The 21,448-nt window shown below is 34.4% G+C and overlaps 1 protein-coding gene across 6 annotated transcripts in view; it reads left to right on the forward strand.

Annotated features, from left to right (window-relative positions):
• Positions 1-21,448, forward strand: part of GRIK2 (glutamate ionotropic receptor kainate type subunit 2) — a 670,394-nt gene that overhangs the window by 485,955 nt on the left and 162,991 nt on the right. For all 6 annotated transcript variants that reach the window (XM_086707502.1, XM_086707501.1, XM_086707504.1 and 3 more), the window contains exon 12: positions 15,441-15,664. In XM_086707502.1, the coding sequence (XP_086563628.1) occupies positions 15,441-15,664 (224 nt within the window). The remainder of the gene's footprint in view (positions 1-15,440; positions 15,665-21,448) is intronic.

Here is a 21,448-nt window from a genome sequence, read left to right on the forward strand (position 1 = left end):
GGAGAGGATTAATGGAATGATTAAAGTAGGAGAAGCTGGGGAGGATTAGAGACATGTTTGGGACTCCTCTGGCTTACCTGGCTTGTTTCCACTCCTGAGCCTTTGTAATTCATAGTCTCCTGCTAGGAGAACTCTGCTCAGACCCTCCCAGGGCTATATCTCTGACTTGACTGAAATCTAGACTCAAATGTCTAGAGGTTCCTCTGTCCATTTTATTAAAGAGTGCCCTCTGTTCCCTACTCACATTCTGATCCTCTCACCCTGCATTATCTTCATTCACTAACACTCTTTATTACCCGAAATTACATCCTCTAATTTTTTCATGCTTCGTGTCTGTCTTCTTTCTTCACCTTGTCTGGCTTTGCCTGTACTGTGAGTATCAGAACAGCAACTATTATAGAACTGTCATTAAGGAACAAATAATTATTGAATAAATTAGTGAATTGTTTAATAACACATTTCTTAATAAATTAGTGAATGAATGATTTCACATAGACGACAGGATTTTAAGTTCACTCATACATCAAAAATTTTGACAGATACTGAATAAATTGTTATAGTTAAACCTTTATAAAAATTATTAAATAGTACAGTTTCAAGGAATTTTATTAGTCATGGGAGCCAAATAAGACATGTTACAAAGTATATTTTTGTTAGAGAATTAATTGTAAAGATATCCACATGCAACACCAATAATGGCTAGCTGTTATATTACTATAAATATTTTTGTTATACAAAGTTCTTTCTTACCATGTATGTAATCAGTTTATGTATTTAACAGATTCCAATATGTTCTAGCTATGAGCATATGATACATATTTTGAATGCAAGGATTTGAGCAAATTTATATTTTAATTTGATCTTTTCAAAGATAGGTTTGCTTAGTAGTTGAGCATACAATGTGAATCTATTTATAAGGCAAAGTACGTTCTATGGAGCAAAAAGTTAAAAATCATGCTCTGTTGGAAGATATATGGTAGATCTATTCTGTACGCCATTAAAATGAATGTAACAAATGCCTTTAGGTAAGAATTATGTGACTATATAGGAAAATTAGTGTTTATTTGCATTTTAACTGGAAAAGGGAATAGAAGAAGTTGATCTAGGAGTGCCTTCTAGTTTGCTTATGTGGCTTGCAAGTGTTATTCACCATGCAACTCTTCTTATTCCTCTCATATTGATTCTTCTAAAGACCACTTTGATTTTTAAACTCCTTAGCATAGTTCTTTTTTAATCTAGTAATAAGGTATAGACAATCAGAAGCTATAACGTGGATTATAATACTGTCACTTTTCCCTCTTGAATCCATTGTACTTCTTAAAATACTAATGACAGAGTGTGTATAAGTCCCATTTCAACTCCAGGTTTTGCAGAATTAATGTAAATTCTAATAATGAATATCATTTTGTATTAATCCATTAAAGCAACAGGTGGGCAAGCCAATAAAATCATAGCACAACTGTACATACCTCAATTTACATATACACACTTCAGCGGAAACACTAATTAGGCCTTCCCAATTATTTGTTTCCATTGTTAATCTTCCCTATGCCACAGTGAGCACCGGAGAAATTAGACTGTCCTAAATATCTTTGTATCCTATACTTTGTCCCAGGCCTGGTGCTTAGTGAGTCTTGGTAATATTTTATCAAGGAATATTTGTAATTGTGACAAATATCCTAAATAAATTGATTCTAAATCAATTCTAAAATTATTTGAAATTAATTAATATCCAATTTTAAAATAAACATCATAGTAAAACATTTTATGTCATTGATTATTTATAGCTATTATAATTTACTTATTACTTTAAAATAGGTCCTGAGAATTCAATATGCTTAATCTCTTATACTGAAGAACAGTTTACAAAGCAGAATTACAAGTTCACAGTTCCATTAAGCAGATTCCCTCTAGTTCATAGTCACCCATCTTAGTGCCAGTAGTTGTTTCTTGGTCCACTGCTTGTGATACCATAGCATGTAAACTGGGAAATGAAAAAGGTTTAACAGAAAATATATAGGTGAAATAATAGCTTCAATCAATAACAAGAAGTTGTGTGAATGTTTTATAGGTTCAAGAAATAACCCGCAATTTTAAATACTATTTTGACTTGCTTCTATTTTCTTTTACACTTTATTTATTTATTTATTTATTTATTTATTTATTTATTTATTTATTTATTTTTGAGAGAGAGACAGAGACAGAGCACTAGTTGGGGAGAGGGAGAGGGAGAGGGAAACACAGAAACCGAAGCAGGCTCCAGGCTCTGAGCTGTCAGCACAGAGCCCGACATGGGGCTCAAACTCACAAATTGTGAGATCATGCACTGAGCTGAAGTCAGACACTTAACTGACTGAGCCACCCAGGTGTCCCTCTATTTTCTATTTTGAAACTTTTCATATAAATTCATTTCAAAGAAGATATGCATCATCTTTCTCATTTCAAAATATTATTTGCTTGATAAATATATAATAACAATAATTTTGAGTAATACTGTGGATTTTTCCTTGTTTTGTTTTTGTTTAAATATGTAACTAAGGATTATAGAATATAATAGAATATTTTTCACATTTGGGTGATTGTCTTCAACAGAATAAAATGTTTTCACTTACAATTTTAGAAGACATTAGTTATTTTATTATTAAAAAAATTTTAATGTTTATTTTTGAGAGAGAGAGAGACAGAGCATGAGCAGGGGAGGGGCAGAGAGACAGGGAGACACAGAATCCTAAAGAGGCTCCAGGCTCTGAGCTGTCAACACACAGCCCAGTGAGGGGCTGGAACCCACGAACCACGAGATAATGACCTGAGCCGAAGTCAGATGTGCAAGTGACTGAGCCACCCAGGTGCCCCAAGATGTTAGTTATTTTAAATCGGGAAATCTATATATCCGAAATCCAGAACAAAAAATGTCAGAGACACTATCATTCAGTCCTTTGCTCATGAATAACAGATTGTCGTAGACTCTGAGTCTGGAGTTCTCTCTTGTCCAGCAAGAGAGGGGGACACAGGATTAAAAATGTATGAGAAGCTAATGTCCGGGAGGAGACAAGAGCCCCAAGTAAGGGTTGTCCTTGTTCCATTTTTATTAGGATCAGAAGGCTTACAGACAGACAATGAAACTGTGAACATTAACTTATGGGCATGGGGAAAAGGGGGTTTTGGAGATATGCGGTGTTAGGAGTTTGGGTCAATACAAAATAAGATTCTGGTGCTGGGTGGAAGGTTGTTTACGGCAAACATGATGCTCCACCTCTGTTTACCTGAACTGGTCTAAGGGACAGACAAGAAAGACAGAACATGATACCTCAGGGTCAATAAGGCATCTGCTAATTAGCTCTGCTCTGGGCAACTCTGACCCTGCTGTGGTCTATAGCCCTATTTACTGGTTTACTTAATTTGGTCCTTCCTGTGAAAGCAGTTTTCTGCCGTTGTCCTATATCTTTGTCCTATACTGGGGGCCTTTGCCCGTTTGTCTTATACTGGGGGCCTTTGCTCCGTTTGTCTTATATTGGGGTCCTTTGCCCCATTTGTCCTATACTGGGGGCCTTTGCCCCATTTACCTAATCTTATTTACCTAATCTTGTTTACCCAAACTTGGGTGTGTTCATCCTATGGCTTTCTAATTCTTTATGCCTTGTTAACCCATTGGTGCAAGCTCAGGGACTTCCTAAGCTTATTCCCCACGACAGATATACTAAATTCCACTTTGAATTATTGATATGAATGATTTCAGATTATTTTTAGTAGAAATTTAGTTTTCTTGAAATTATCAATGTGGAAAATACTCCTCAATTTCTGTGTACCCAATTTTTCCAAGGGAGCTAAGCTAACTCAACTACTATGTTAAAAAACAAACCAGGGGTTGAGCATCCAACTCTTGATTTGGCTCAGGTCATGATTCTAGGGTCATGGGATTGAGCCCTGCATTGGACTCTGTGCTGAGCATGGAGCCTGCTTGAGATTCTCTCTTTCCCTCTGCCCCTCTCCCTCGTTCACTCGCATTCTCTCTCTCTCTCTCTCTCTCTCTCTAAAACAAACAAACAAAACCACAAATGAATCCCATGGAAATACTGAAGTTAAAGGAAGGTATTGTAATATAAATATTAATATTTATAAGCCATCCAGTTGGGAGTTCACAGCAAAATCAGAACAGGGTGGGAATACTACAACACAAAACAAAAACCATTAAGTCCCCCCTCAAACTGTGCTCCCCCTACAAAAAAAAAATCACACTCCAAAACTGTTTTGGAACCATGGCTCTTCTGAACAATTACCAGTGGAGAAGTTCATTTTTCATTTGTGTCATTAACAGCAAGTTTGTTAGATTTAGTCAATATCATATGAAATTACCAGCAGGCTTACTTAAGCATTAATAAATTAATTATTGCTTGTGTTTAATACTACTGTCTGTGTTTAATTCTTTCTTAATTCTCTCTCTTCAGGCTCTTTATGTGTAAAAGAAATATCCTTATTTTATAACTCAATTGCCCACTGTACAATTGAGGTTTGTAGGTTACTACTTGGTTTGGTAAAAAGCAACTGAAGGCATATTTCTAAAATATAAGGTTATGCTTTTGTGAACCTACAAATAGACATTATGATGTATAGTGTATATAATATATGTAATTTATAGAAGTTTGAAGTTAGGTTTTCACATTTATGACACATTTAACTTTAATCTCATTACTTTTTTTCTTAAACACAACCTAGTGAGTACAAGCTAAATTAATGGTATAAGGTGACTTCTTGTTTGTTATAATAACTGAAACCCAATTTGTCACAGAAATATTAAATATGAAATATATTACCAGTTTTCAATAACTATTTTTAGTTTTATAAAAATAGAAATCACGCACAAGGAAAATCTCATTTTTGTAAGAAGATAAACCTCAGGAATATATATATTTTTTTCTGTAAAGACATTTAGGGAAGTACTGGGGATAAATGTTTTATGCATTCACTTGATCATTTAAAAATATTTAATGACTACTCTGTCCCAAACACTGTACTAGGCACTGACAATGCAGAAGTGGACAAAGTATAGAAACTCCTTTCTCGAAAGAGATGTACATTCTTTTGGAAGGAGGACAACAATAAATGACATAATTTCAGGTCACTCTAAGTTTTATGAAGAAAATGAAAACATGGTAAGGAGATAAAGAGTGATAGAGTAAGTGGTTAATAAAGATCCCTTTGAGTGACTGATAACAGAACCTATACATCAAAACATTAAAAGTGAGTGAATAAGCCATGTAGACCTATGAGGAACAAGCTTTCCAGGCAAAAGAAATAGTAAGTTTAAAGGCCTTGAAACAGAAACGTGTTCACATTTAAAGATTAACAAGGCAACCAGAGTTATTGGGACAAGAGTGATCCCCCTAAGACCAGGAGAGTGATAGGAACTGAAGTTGATTACATAATTAGGGGCCATCTCTTGTAGTGCTTTGTAGGCCAAGATTAGGTTGTATTTTATGTGTGCTAGAAATCATTGGAGAATTCAGAGCCAAAAGTGATAATCTGGTATATGTTTTAAAAAGAGCTTGTCTTCGGATGAAGAATAGACTCTAGTTGGGCAACAATGAAAGCAAGGGACCAATTAGGAGGGCACTGTAGGAGTCCAGGCAGTGTAACCAGGTGGATAGTGGTGGAAATGGTATGCCACATGTACAGAAAGTAAACTATGTTTCCCTAAAAGTGCACACAGAGGCGAAAGCATGTGCTCGCATTATTCATTGTGAAGAGTTTGGTAAAGTGTGGGATCACTTATAAGTTACGTTAAAATTAATATCATAATTAACTAGCTTAAATGTCTTAGCTAAATCAGTTAAAATATTTCCAATTTATTCAAGCACACTTACCACTGTCGTAAGCATTTCACAACATTGTGGAAATGAAAAGTTTTTAGAACTGGTTTTTCCAGTTTGTTAAATTACAAAAACTTTCAGAAGTATGCATAAGATGTTTCACTGGCCAGAGCATGTATTATAAAATAATATCATTATGTTCTTTCATTACTAGGACTTTGTAAAGAAGGTTTTCTCAACATGATCAAATTAGGAGTCATTGTGACATTCATGAACATATGCCTTGTTATCTAATTTTTGTATTAGGTAATTGGAAATTAGACCAATAAATGTTATCATTGTTCTTTGAAACTGTAATCAAGGATTGCTATTAACTATATAGAACTCCATAAAAAGAATTATTCTGTTTTCCCCTAGATGGGTTAGTTCACTAGAAATTACATTAATGTACCAATAAATCTTATTTCTAGAATAAGATCAGAAAAAAGTTTAATTTTGAAATTCTCTGGGTAATTTTCTTTGAAAATTTTAGTAAGTTAAACTGTGTTTAGTAAGTTGAAACTGTATTTAGCAAACGTTTACCAAGTAGTTCCTTGGTGTCAGATTTTGTCCAATGCCCTACGGATATTTGATTGGTTATTATGAAAATAAAACAATTTGGAAAATTTCATATAGAATGATAGAATATTAAATTAAAACTTATTAATAAGATAGCTGCTGCCCAGGCATCTTGGTGAAATTTCCAGGGAGAAACCTTTACCATAGCAACTATGTTCTAATTAATTTTATCAACACAACATTAAGTACTACTAACTGAGGATATGGTTAAAATTATTATCTAAAAAATAGACTTTTTAGAGTAGTTTTAGGTTTATAGAAAAACTGTGCAGAAAGTAGAGTTTCCATACCTTCTCCCATTCTGCTTTCATCCCCTGCCCCACTCTAGTTCCCATGATTATTAACAGCTTCCATTAGTGTAGTACATTTGTTACAATTGATGAACTTTTTGAGACATTAGCTAAAGTCCATGGTTTACATTAGGGCTCACTCTTTGTATTCTACAGCTTTATATTTTTTGATAAATGCACAGTGTCATGTGCATTATGATTTCTTACAGAATAGTTTCACTATCTTAAACATGTTTGGTTCCACTTATTTGTCACTCTGTTCCCCTGAGCCGTTGTCAACCACAGAGCTTTTTACTGCCTGTGCAGTTTTGCCTTTTCCAAAATGTCATATAATTGGAAGCATACGCTATGTAGTCTTTTCAGACTGGCATTTTTCATTTAGCACTATATGCATTTAGAGTTTTTCATGTCTTTTCCTGTCTTGATAGCTCATTTCTTTTTATTGCTGAATAATATTCCATTATATGAATGTACCACAGTCTGTTGATACATTTATTTTTTATTTTATTTTATTCTTTTTAATATGAAATTTATTGTCAAATTGGTTTCCATACAACACGCAGTGCTCATCCCCACAGGTGCCCTCCTCAATACCCATCACCCACTTTCCCCTCCTTTTCACTTCCCATCAACCCTCAGTTTATTCTCAGTTTTTAAGAGTCTCTTATGCTTTGGCTCCCTCCCTCTCTAACATTTTTTTTTCTTCCTTCCCCTCCCCAATTGTCTTCTGTTAAGTTTCTCAGGATCCACATAAGAGTGAAAACATACGGTATCTGTCTTTCTCTTTATGACTTATTTCACTTAGCATAACACTCTCCAGTTCCATCCACGTTGCCACAAAAGGCCATATTTCATTCTTTCTCATTGCCAAGTAGTATTCCATTGTGTATATAAACCACAATTTCTTTATCCATTCATCAGTTGATGGACATTTAGGCTCTTTCCATAATTTGGCTATTGTTGAGAGTGCTGCTATAAACATTGGGGTACAAGTGCCCCTATGCATCAGTACTCCTGTATCCCTTGGGTAAATTCCTAGCAGTGCTATTCCTGGGTATAGGGTAGATCTATTTTTAATTTTTTTGAGGAACCTCCACACTGTTTTCCAGAGCGACTGCACCAGTTTGCATTCCCACCAACAGTGCAAGAGGGTTCCTGTTTCTCCACATCCTCTCCAGCATCTATAATCTCTTGATTTGTGCATTTTAGCGACCCTGACTGGTGTGAGGTGATATCTCAGGGTGGTTTTGATTTGTATTTCACTGATGGGGAGTGATGTTGAGCATCATTTCATGTGCCTGTTGGCCATCTGGATGTCTTCTTTAGAGAAGTGTCTATTCATGTTTTCTGCCCATTTCTTCACTGGATTATTTGTTTTTCGGGTGTGGAGTTTGGTGACTTCTTTACAGATTTTGGATACTAGCCCTTTGATATGTCATTTGCAAATATCTTTTCCCATTCCGTTGGTTGCCTATTAGTTTTATTGATTGTTTCCTTTGCAGTGCAGAAGGTTTTTATCTTCATGAGGTCTCAATAGTTCATTTTTGCTTGCCCTTGCCTTTTTTTTTTCTTTTTTGCCCTTGCCTTTGGAGATGTATAAAGTAAGAAATTGCTGTGGCTGAGATCAGAGAGGCTTTTTCCTGCTTTCTTCTCTAGGGTTTTGATGGTTTCCTGTCTCACATTCAGGTCCTTTATCCATTTTGAGTTTATTTTTGTGAATGGTGTAAGAAAGTGGTCTAGTTTCATTCTTCTGCATGTTGCTGTCCAGTTCTCCCAGCACCATTTGTTAAAGAGACTGTCTTTTTTCCATTGGAAATTCTTTCCTGCTTTGTCAAAGATTAGTTGGCCATACTTTTGTGGGTCCAATTCTGGAGTCTCTATTCTATTCCATTGATCTATGTGTCTGTTTTTGTTCCAATACCATGCTGTCTTGATGATTACAGCTTTGTAGTAGAGGCTAAAGTCTGCAATTCTGATGCCTCCTGCTTTGGTGGTCTTCTTCAATATTACTTTGGCTATTCGGGGTCTTTTGTGGTTCCATACAAATTTTAGGATTACTTGTTCTAGCTTCGAGAAGAATGCTGGCGGAATTTTGATTGAGATTGCACTGAATGTGTAGATAGCTTGGGATTGCACTGAATGTGTAGATAGAATTTTAACAATATTTATTCTTCCAATCCATGAGCACGGAATGTTTTTCCATTTATTTATATCTTCTTCAATTTCCTTCATAAGCTTTCTATAGTTTTCAGCAAAAAGATCTTTTACATCTTTGATTAGGTTTATTCCTAGGTATTTTATGATTTTTGGTGCAGTTGTGAATGGGATCAGTTTCCTTCTTTGTCTTTCTGTTGCTTCATTATTAGTGTATAAGAACGCAACTGATTTTTGTACATTAATTTTGTATCCTGAGACATTGCTGAATTCATGTATTAGTTCTAGCAGACATTTGGAGGACTCTATCCGGTTTTCCATGTATAATATCATGTCATCTGCAAAAAGTGAAAGCTTGACTTCATCTTTGCCAATTTTGATGCTTTTGATTTCCTTTTGTTGTCTGATTGCTGATGCTAGCACTTCCAACCCTATGTTAAATAACAGCAATGAGAGAGGACATCCCTGTCGTGTTCCTGATCTTAGGGGGAAAGCTCTCAGTTTTTCCCCATTGAGGATGATATCAGCTGTGGGCTTTTCATAAATGGCTTTTATGATGTTAAATTATGTTCCTTCTATCCCAACTTTCTTGAGGGTTTTTATTAAGAAAGGATGCTGCATTTTGTCAAATGCTTTTTCTGCATTGATTGGCAGGATCATATGGTTCTTTTCTTTTCTTTTCTTAATGTGATATATCACATTGATTGATTTGTGAATGTTGAACCAGCCCTGCAGCCCAGGAATGAATCCTACTTGATCGTGGTGAATAATTCTTTTTATATGCTGTTGAATTCGATTTGTTAGTATCTTATTGAGAATTTTTGCATCCATATTCATCAGGGATATTGGCCTGTAGTTCTCTTTTTTTACTGGGTCTCTGTCTGGTTTAGGAATATAAGGAATGCTGGTTTCATAGAATGAGTCTGGAAGTTTTCCATCCCTTTCTATTTCTTGGAATAGCTTGAGAAGGATAGGTATTATCTCTGCTTTACATGTCTGGTAGAATTCCCCAAGGAAGCCATCTGGTCGTGGACTCTTATTTGTTGGGAGAGTTTGATAACTGATTCAATTTCTTCGCCAGTTATAGTCTGTTCAAGTTTTCTATTTCCTCCTGATTGAGTTTTGGAAGTGTGTGGGTGTTTAGGAATTTGTCCATCTCTTCCAGATTGTCCAGTTTGTTCGCATACAATTTTTCATAGTATTCCCTGATAATTGCTTGTATTTCTAAGGGATTGTTTGTAATAATTCCATTTTCATTCATGATTTTATCTATTTGGGTCATCTCTCTTTTCTTTTTCTTTTTCTTTTGAGAAGCCTGGCTAGAGGTTTATCAATTTTGTTTGTTTTTTTTTTCAAAAAAACCAACTCTTGGTTTCATTGATCAGCTCTACAGTTTTTTTACATTCTATATTGCTTTTTTTCTGCTCTGATCTTTATTATTTCTCTTCTTCTGCTGGGTTTGGGGCGTATTTGGTTTGCTGTTCTGTGTCTATTTCTTTTAGGTGTACTGTTAGATTTTGTATTTGGGATTTTTCTTGTTTCTTGAGATAGGCCTTGATTGCAGTGTATTTTCCTCTCCGGACTGCCTTCGCTGCATCCCAAAGCGTTTGGATTGTTGTATTTTCATTTTCATTTGTTTCCATATATTTTTTTAATTTCTTCTCTAATTTCCTGGTTGATCCATTCACTCTTTAGTAGGGTGTTCTTTAACCTCCATGCTTTTGGAGATTTTCCAGACTTTTTCCTGTGGTTGATTTCAAGTTTCATAGCATTGTGGTCTGAAAGTGTGTATGGTATGATCTCAACTCTTTTATACTTATTAAGGGGTGTTTTGTGAGCCAGCATATGATCTATCTTGGAGAATGTTCCATGTGCACTCGAGAAGAAATTATATTCTGTTGCTTTGGGATGCAGAGTTCTAAATAGATCTGTCAAGTCCATCTGATCCAATGTATCATTCAGGACCATTGTTTCTTTACTGATACTGTGTTTAGATGATCTATGCGTTGTTGTAAATGGGGTATTAAAGTCCCCTGCAATTACCACATTCTTATCAATAAGGTTGCTTATGTTTGTGATTAATTGTTTTATATATTTGGGGGCTCCCATATTCGGCACATAGACATTTACAATTGTTAGCTCTTTCTGATGGATAGACCCTGTAATTATTATATAATGCCCTTCCCTTTAACTTAAAGTCTAGTTTGTCTGATATAAGTATGGCTACTCCAGCTTTCTTTTGACATCCAGTAGTATGATAGATAGTTTTCCATCCCCTCACTTTCAATCTGAAGGTGTCCTTGGGTCTAAAATGAGTCTCATGTAGACAGCAAATAGATGGGTCTTGTTTTTTTTTTTTTATCCTTTCTGATACCCTATGTCTTTTGGTTGGAGCATTTAGTCCATTTACATTCAGTGGTATTATTGAAAGATATGGGCTTAGAGTCATTGTGATGTCTGCAGGTCATGCTTGTAATGATGTCTCTGGTACTTTGTGGTCCTTCCAACATTTCACTCACAGAATCCCCCTTAGCATCTCTTGTAGGGCTGGTTTAGTGGTGATGAATTCCTTCAGTTTTTGTTTTTTTGGGAAAACCTTTATCTCTCCTTCTATTCTGATTGACAGTCTTGCTGGATAAAGGATTCTCGGCTGCATTTTATTTCTGTTTATCACATTGAAGATTTCCTGCCATTCCTTTCTGGCCTGCCAAGTTTCAGTAGATAGGTCTGCTACTACTCTTATGTGTCTACCTTTGTAAGTTATGACCTGTTTATGCCTAGCTGCTTTCAGAGTTTTCTCTTTATCCTTGTATTTTGCCAGTTTCACTATGATATGTCATGCAGAAGATCTATTCAAATTACATCTGAAGGGAGTTCTCTGTGCCTCTTGGATTTCAATGTCTTTTTTGCTTCCCCAGATCAGGGAAGTTCTCAGCTATGATTTCTTCAAGTACACCTTCAGCCCCTTTCTCTCTCTTCTTCTTCTTCTGGAATTCCTATGATACGGATATTGTTCCATTTGATTGCATCACTTAGTTCTCTAATTCTCCCCTTATACTCCTGGATTTTTTTATCTCTGTTTTTCTCAGCTTCCTCTTTTTCCATAATTTTATCTTCTAATTCACCTATTCTCTCCTCTGTCGCTTCAATCCCTGCTATGGCCACCTCCATTTTATTTTGCACCTTATTTATAGCATTTTATAGCTCCTCATGACTATTTCTTAGTCCCTTGATCTCTATAGCAATAGATTCTCTTCTGTCCTCTATGCTTTTTTCAAGCCCAGTGATTAATTTTATGACTATTATTCTAAATTCTTGTTCTATTATATTGCTTAAATCGTTTTTGATCAATTCATTAGCTGTCACTACTTCCTGGAGTTTCTTTTGAGGAGACTTCTTCTGTTTTCTCATTTTGGGTAGTCCCTGTGGTGGCTCCAAACTGCAGGGCACTTCCCCTGTGCTGTCTGGAGTAACTTGTGTTGGTGGGTGGGGCCGCAGTCAGACCTGATGTCTGTCCCCAGCCCACCGCTGGGGCCACAGTCAGACTGGTATGTACCTTATCTTCCCCTCTCCCAGGGAAGATAGTGGTGTGGTGTGGCCCATGTCTGGGCCTCTTGCACACTGCCAGGCTTGTGGTGCTGTTTCGATGGGATCTGAGTTATTAGCTGGGATGGATCTGCAAAGTGCACAGGGGCAGGAGGGGCAGGCTTAGCTGGCTTTGCCGTCTCTGGTGTCCTGCGGGAGGAACCCTGCAGCACTGGGATGGAGGCAGTCCCGTTGGAGGAATGTATCCACAGAAGCACAGCATTGGGCTTTTGCACAGTGCAAGCAAGTTCAGTGACCGGAACTGGTTCCCTTTGGAATTTCTGCTGGGGGATGGGAGAAGGAGATGGCACTTGCCAGTGCCTTTGTTCCCCAGCTGAGCTTAGCTCTATCTTCTAGGGCTCAACAATTCTAACTCCTGGTGTCCTCTCGCCCTCCCCATGAGAGCAGAGCAGTTCACTTTTAACATTCCAGGTGTTAAGTCCTGCTGGCTGTCAGAACTCATGGAGTCCGGCCCCTCGGCTTTTGTAGCCAGACTCAGGGGCTCTGCCTTGCTGGGCGTGCTGCCCCTCCACTGCCCCAGCTCCATCCCGCCAGTCTGTGTAGCACGCACTGCCTCTCTGCCCTTCCTACAGTCTTCTGTGGGCCTTTTGTCTAAGCTTGGCTCTGGAGAGTCCATTCTGCTAGTCTTCTGGTGGTTTTCTGGGTTATTTAGGCAGGTGTGGGTGGAATCTAAGTGATCAGCAGGAGGAGGTGAGTCCAGCTTCCTCCTACACCACCATCTTCCCCTCTCGATACATTTATTTTTTTAAATTAAATGCCAAAAGTGTCTGTTTATATCTTTTGTTTCAAATGACTAATTTCTTTTATAATTGAAAGAATTTTACTGTGTGATGTTTTGTCTTATATTCATTTTATATTTGGGATAGAAATTTTACTTTAGGCAATGCTAAGTAAATTTTGAAATTTGATGGATGTCTAGTCAATCATATTAATATATGCCTGTGGAATGACTTTTTTTTTTAGAATAATGTAGTGGTTTTGTCTTAATAGATGTTACTTGAATTATTCCCTAACTTTTGTTAATATCTATTTTGAATTTAAAAAATATTTTACCAGCTTAAAGCATGTTCACTTACATGCTTTACATGTTATAAAATTTTGCTTTTCATGTGCCTACAGTGAGGGAGGGTTACAAAAGTGAAATGGTACATAGATAAACTGTGCTGTATACTCAATACCCTGAACAGAAGTAAGCCACCATTTCAGGTTGTCCATTTTTTTAACCTAGAATCTGTTTCTTAAATGATCACTCTTTTTCCCTAACAAACATCCTTACTTTTTCAAACCGTCTGTAGTTCCTTCCCTTCTGTCTTAGAGGAAGTGCTATTTCTTCCTTGTGGAAAGTATTCCATCTTCCTAAATTCTGCACCTGACCCTCTAAATTGTCAGTGACTGTAATCTATTAATTACTGACCTTGCTTCTATATATTCTCCTTTCCATCTCTACAGATTCTTTAATAAAGGAATGAATGAATGTCTCCATCATTCCATTTCTGGCTTCTGAGATGCATCTCATGCTTAACTCTAGGTATAGATTCCAATAGCTTGGGGTTTAGGTCCTGGTTCCAATGCTCAGTTAGCTCTGTGACCATGAACAAGTTTTTGACTTCTCATAGATTCAGTTTCCTTATCTTAAAATAGGAATAATAGTAGGATTGTGTAAGGATTAAATGTGACAATTCATGTAAAGTGCTTACCACACAATGCCTGTTGCACAGCACATGCTTAAAGAACATTACCAAGTATTATTGCTAAATTGATATTTTCTTAGATTTATGAATATGTAATGTGATGATATCCTCTCCAGGACCCTTAAGACCTGTTCTTTCCTTCCTAACATTTAGAGAAATATCTCTCTGTCTTCATTGCTGCTCAGAGGTACTCTGTTCAGGTATCTGAGTGCTCCCCCTTTCCCACACACACCCAAAACACAAATGCACCCAAACACACACCCAGAATAATATCGTCAACAAACTTAGCCTTTTAGTGAAGTTTCTTTTTTTAAGTTCTCCAACAGTCCTTGAGGTAAGAAAACAAAACCCAATTTCATTATTTTGTTCATCTTTCTGTAGCTCTCTACAAGCAGCATTTCTTATTTATCTTCTGAAAGCCCAGTATGTTTATGAAAATAAAAGGAAAGTAGAGATATAGCTTCCCGTTATATATGAGAATAGATGCCTTTATTATTTAAAATATTAAAATTATTTCCTGTAACATATTACAGCTTAAGTTCATCCCTGACAGATGGTTATAATATGATGAGTGAAAAGCATTAGTAATTTAACATATTTAAGCTACCGTGGAAAATTAGCAACTTTGTGAAAATTGAAAAACTCATTTCCTAATGCGATTTAGGCAAGGCTGCAAGGATTTTCATTAAATAATATAAAACAAATTAGAGGGATAGAAACAAAACTCAAGGGCAGTAAACACAATCACATTAAAAGATGATTTTCAAAATGTTAACTATTTAAAGACTTAAACCTTTTAACTGAACTCTATAGTTTTAAAATAAGGAAAACATATTTCTTGATTATCAACGAAATGATTTGAGGTAGATATTATTATTACTATTTAGAATTTGACCAAGTTATTTAGAGATCCATAACTTATATTAAATGTGTTTTTTTAGTTTAGATTAAAAATAATTATGAGAAGATTCCACAGCATAATAATTCAGGTACTGAATGTACAATAGTTTCTTCAGTTTTTTCATTCCATATATTTTTTTTCTTATTTTAACTACTTGCAACAAATGCTGGTTTGCTAATCTAGAAGGACATAGAAATGAGTAACAGAAAAATCAAATGCTTCAATTCAGGGTCAAGAATACTTTAAATGTTAACATAATAGTTACTCAGACAATTCTCAAGTATAAAGTATTTGTTTTGCTTAATTTGGATACTGACTTCTTTTTTGAGACTTAGAACCAATTTTTTCCCCTGTTTTCTGTTTCTCTCTACAGAAAGCTGACCTTGCAGTTGCCCCACTGGCTATTACCTACGTTCGAGAGAAGGTCATCGACTTTTCCAAGCCCTTTATGACACTTGGAATAAGTATTTTGTACCGCAAGCCCAATGGTACAAACCCAGGCGTCTTCTCCTTCCTGAATCCTCTCTCCCCTGATATCTGGATGTATATTCTGCTGGCTTACTTGGGTGTCAGTTGTGTGCTCTTTGTCATAGCCAGGTAACATGCTCACTTTTGTGATTTTTTTGGCAATTGTTACCTCCTTTTTCTAACTAATAATTGTCAAAAGTCACAATAATTTTACTTTTCTTCTTCTTTATTTCCCTTGGGGTGCTGAAATAATGAACTTTTAAGAGTCACATACCTTATTAAAATATACTGTACTGCCTTTTTGGGCAGAAAGCATGCTGGTTGTGTCAGTAAGCTATAACTGTGGGAAAGTTTACTCTTTTTAATTAGAATCTAAAAGCCGTCCAAATTATTATTCCATAAAAATTATTTCCTCATTTTGCTCTTGAGCGAGACAGTAAAATAGTGTATTTTACTAATTTGAATTGATAAATAAGTCATAAGAAAAAACAAAGAGGTAAGATTTAAAAGGAGGCTTTTTTTTTTAATGAACCAAGGCTAATTAAAAATAAGCACTTTATGTATAAAAAAACTACCGTTATTTTCCACATAAAATTACTCATTTTTCTACAAAATAATTATAATGTATAACTACAAATGTTTTTGCTCTATTATCAAAATTAAATATTAAATAAGAAGGTTATTTTTTCAATTGTATTATATAGCTTCTTCTGATAAATTTGTCACTAAGGATATTTATCCTTTCTTAAACTTATTCTTTTCTCAATGAAGTCATATATTTGTTCCTAGCAAAAAATAAACAAACAATAAAAACCCACTTAGTTCATTCAGTTAAAAGAGGAATCACTTCTAGAATAGCATAAGATTTTTGATATATACACATTTTTATAGGTATACACAGATATTTTTGATATTTACATATAAATGTTATGAAAACTTATAATTTCCCCCAATTGATTTAATATTGACACATGAGTCCTTCAGACAATTACCATTTGCATTTGTCTGAAAATTTGTATTGGTACCATGAGTACATATAGCTTTGGTAGCTGTATGGTAGATCATATTAATATTTGTATTTGAAGTTTAGAATTCTCCCCTCAAAAATGAGAATTTGGACTATAAAATTCATAAGTCTTTAGCTCTAACTTTTTCCGTATCTTGTGAAGACAAAACAGCCTTTTCATTTTTGAACATCTTTGCATTAGTTACATATATTTTATAGCGGCCAATGTAAACCATCGTGTTTCATATGTAGTCAGAGAAATGAGTTCAAAGATTACAGTTTAAATAATTCAATGGTTGGAGAACTCTATGGCCTGCCCACAAGGCAAACAGAAAAATAAATACTCCAAAGTATAGAAAAAAGTCTTTCATGCTGTCTGCAGGTACACCTGTTCCTTCTTAATCAAATTAACAAAAGTTCCCAGGAAGGATAAAATCAAAACCTAGGGGCAAATGTCCTGATACCATTCTGAGACAATTGTGCAGGCATCAGTCAAGCTGAATTAAGTCTAATGTAGTTTCCAGGGGACCTTAAGCAGAGACTATTGAGTTACCTCAAACTTGTATTAGGAATTTCAGATATTCCTAATTTTCTGAGCCCAAATCTTCTGAGATTACATTCAAAAGCAAATATTGAAACATCTGAATTATTTTCTAGCTTAAAATTACATTTGCAAATAGAGACGTGGAACAGCTATGCAGTGATCTAATTTTCAAAATATTTTTAACTCTCACTGATAACTATCAAATAAAATAGTGATATAATATCTGTATAATTATGGTAACCTGTGCTAATTTTACACAAAATAAATACATCTATGTCATTCTTTTTGAGAATGTAACATTAGTTGATATGCAATTTTTTAGTGTCATTAAATTTTGGAATATTACTGTTATATTTTGTTGTTAGTTATTAAATGAATGGAATTTGAAAATGATTCTATTTCAGCATCTTATTCAATGCAAACAGTCTCATACAATTTCAAAAATTAAGTATAATATCTTCATTTATAGGTAAATTAACACATATTTTATTAAATGATAAAAAATGTTAGATATCCTATATTAACTAATAAATATCTTGGTAAATAGTACATAATATGAAAATAAATTCTTTGAAGATTATTCCTGAAATATTTTATTCAATACTCTATATTAAAATAATGTATAAATATTTGCTAAATTTAAAAACAACACACTAAGAACTCAGATTAAAAGGAAATTCTTGAAATAGAATCCAATTAAATTCTTAACTGAACTTCCAAAGCCAAATAAATTTATATAATTAAAATCCAATATACTTCACTTAAAAAAATACTCAGTGTCATGTGGTATTGAACTCCTCTCACAATGAAAGTTCATAATATGCAAAGCAGGCAAAAATGTCCAGATTTCATTGCAGAACTTAATTACCTTTGTAATATAAATGGTATTATGGTATTTCTTATCAATACAAAATAAACACAGAATTTTTATTTTACCTATGAATGAAGACTGTGTCTTATGTTATTTAGAGATCACTAATGAACTTACTAATATTATTATATTATATTAATGTTAACATATAGATATGGCATTTTATTTATGTATACTTTTTATCTTCATCTCCATAATAATTACAGAGAAAGACCATTTACATTTGAAAAAATTCTCATCTATGTGTTTCATTCTCACTGAACATCACAGAAACAAAGTTCTACAATAATACCATGTCAACAACAAAATTTTGTAATAAATTAAGTACTGATCATAATTGTTAGAATTTATGTTTTCTAAAATTAAATTTAAAAGCAGATTGTTACTGTGATAGCTCTTAAAAATTTCCCTTCACCCTTCCTATATAGAAAAAGATTATCTAAGAAATACTTAACAAATGCTCTAAATTTTTTTAACCATTATTAAGAAAGAGATATATGGTCTTATTTTCTTGGTATGGTTTCATAATCGATGGTCTCTTGCAAATAGTTGCTTTCTTGTTTATAGCATAATGACATAATCAGCATGCTTGTCTGAATTAGCTGAGAACTCTTTTCACAGTAAAGATAAGCCTGAGGTACAGCATTCTAGATATGGAATGGCCTTATCCTGGATATCCTAAGCATAGCTCTTGGCTGACAGAAGATTAGGAAGAAATCTTATACATGACAAACTTGTACATAATCACGTTTGTCCCTAAACCTTTCCCTCTCTCTTTCTATTTTCCTCTGACCTAGGTATATTAGTATAGAGACAGCAGTTAGTCATATAAAGAGTCTGGTTAGGAAATCCACCCTTTATACTCAGAATGAGAGGTATTTTTCACCTTGCTTCAAATATTTTCTTTATTAAACAACTGATAATATGGACACAGTAGATACTATTTATAAAATGGAGCCAATTTAAATGCCCATAATGTTAGAAAAAATTTTTTTTTTTTCTTTTAACAATAGGTGTCTTCAAGACCAGAGCTGTTTTGAAAATCAGCATGTAAATCTTGGTCTAGAGTTCTTAGTAATTTGGTATAGAGGTGAATAACTGAAGACCAAACTTAAAAGAAGAGACTAATGCTATACACATTTTCCTCCAACAGGATTGATGGAACTGTAGTAATAATTCACCAAGCGTATAATAATATTGCATATTTTATTCTAAGATTGACATTTTAAAATTAAATACAAATAAACTGGGGAAGAAGAGTAATACTAAACCATTTTTTGTAAGAATTTTATTACAGAGAAATGTCTTAGGTTACTGAAATGAACAAGTGAATATGATCAAATATAGGAAAAAGAGTAAAAGAAAGCTAGCAATATTGGCTAACCTGGCCTTAGCAAAGATAACAAATCCAAGAATATTCGGTATGTGTTAAGTACATAACATTAGTTTTTCTAAGTTAAAAAGAATATAGGAGTTTCTTATGTGTTTTGGGGTTGAATTACTTTGCATGATTTTTAGAATATTAGAATCTCATCTATTGTATTATTGGATTAGACAGCAGGAGGTGGTCTCCCTAGAATCTGCTCAAGGGTTTATAAATACGGTGAGCACCAGGACCGTCTTGACACACATTTTGGCACTAACATGGTCTGGAGTCACAAGATGACAAGGCTACTGCCTTACTGAGAGTTCTTACATTTGTAAAAATACTCTGTATTTCTCTTGGTGCTCGGAGGTAAAGATGTTCTAAACATAGTGTTTTTGACGGTTTAACTGAGTTTAGAAAGCCATGTCCAAAGTGCTTGCATCAACAGCTTTGATCTAGGCTCCTGGCTAGTGTGCAATAGCTTTTATATTCTTGTCACAATGATGGGTGACATTTAATGTACAGTGAAGGACAACAATGACTTATTATGCACTTGGAAATGGATAACTGTTTTGGTGGGATGTTCAATGTTAAACTAATATGCTGTCAAAAAGACTGTTGTCACATTGAAACGAAATGCCAATTTTGTTGTGTGCCTTTGCCACCACTTGCCCACCTCTTACTAGAAAACCATTTCAGTCTTACCTTTCCATAACACAATTTTAGATATATTTTTCTTTAATTTTTTAGACTTTTTTTTACTTAAGTAAATTTCAGGAAAACCTATCTGCTTTTATTGATTTAGCAGTTTTCTGAGAATTTAATGAAAATTCGGTTTGAAATAATGCTGTTTTCTAGTATGCCTTTCACACATATGAAAGTGATTATTAAAATTGATTATATTAGCAAATACCTCAGCTATGGACCTAAAAGTCATCATCGATAAAACTAAATGCACTTTCAAACCACATTTCCATAGGAGATGAAGTTATTTCTACGTTAATAAAGTTTTTTTTCACAATTGTTACTTGGTAAATCTATTATAAAATAATTTACCTCCTTATTTGTAATGATTCCAATGATGTTCATGACTACAAAATAGAGATGGAGTTATTACACCAGAAAAAATTCTTCATTTGTACTAGTAGAACCAAAGCAATTGAAAGGTTAAATTGGTGACTTATTTTCAGCTTATGGTGAATATTGTATCTAGATAATGGAGGCAGTGGAAATTTTGACTGCAATTGTAAAGGCTGAAGAATCAGAATCTCAATCACTTTAAGAAAAAATAAACATATTTTCTACCTCTACATTTTATAATTATGCTAGACACTTACAAGAATAAAAGATTTGAAAAAATCAAGTAAGACAAAAACAATTTAAAATTAAGCTACTTATTTTGGTAATCTTCTGTAATCTAACGCTTTTTGGCATCTTTTAAAGATAATTGTACTTGAGTTTCTTTTAGAAGTTTTAATCTCTCTTACCAAATTAATTTTTGACAGAATTTTTTTATTGTTAGGGCAAAAGTGAATGTAAATGCAAGAGCAGAAGTTTGATAGCCCATTTTTATTTTTCATATCCTATAGGTAAATTATTTTCCTCTTTATCTTTCCTTGCCTCCATCGCCAAATTGAATTCAAGACTTCTAGAGGTGGAAAACCACCTCTCTGTCTAGTCATTGCAAGAATGTCCTCTCAATAAGTATCCTGGCCAATGAGCTTCTGAGGACTATGGTCACCCTATTATAATTTGTTTCAATTTAGAAGTTTCACAGTGTCTAGCTCTGAAAATCACAGATAATAATTTTAATAAGTTATACTATATAGAGAGTAATGTTAAGAAACTCGAGAATGCTAAAAACTTGAAGATGAATGTTATTAAATTATTATACTTGCTACCAACAAATGACAGTTCTGTTTTTAATGAATCCTTTATGGAATATGTAATTCTGTTTACACACACACACACACACACACACACACACACACACACACACTGACTGATGAGAAGCAATAGTCTTGTAAAAGATTTTTTTCTTTGAAAGATTTAGAATGGAGTATAGTGTCATTTTTGACACTTGCCACTATGTTTCATACATTTCTCAGTAGGTAATTCGCATGGAA

The sequence above is a fragment of the Puma concolor genome, chromosome B2, assembly GCF_028749965.1.
Source record: "Puma concolor isolate L17-30 chromosome B2, mPumCon1.1.hap2, whole genome shotgun sequence".
Classification (NCBI taxonomy): Eukaryota; Metazoa; Chordata; class Mammalia; order Carnivora; family Felidae; genus Puma; species Puma concolor.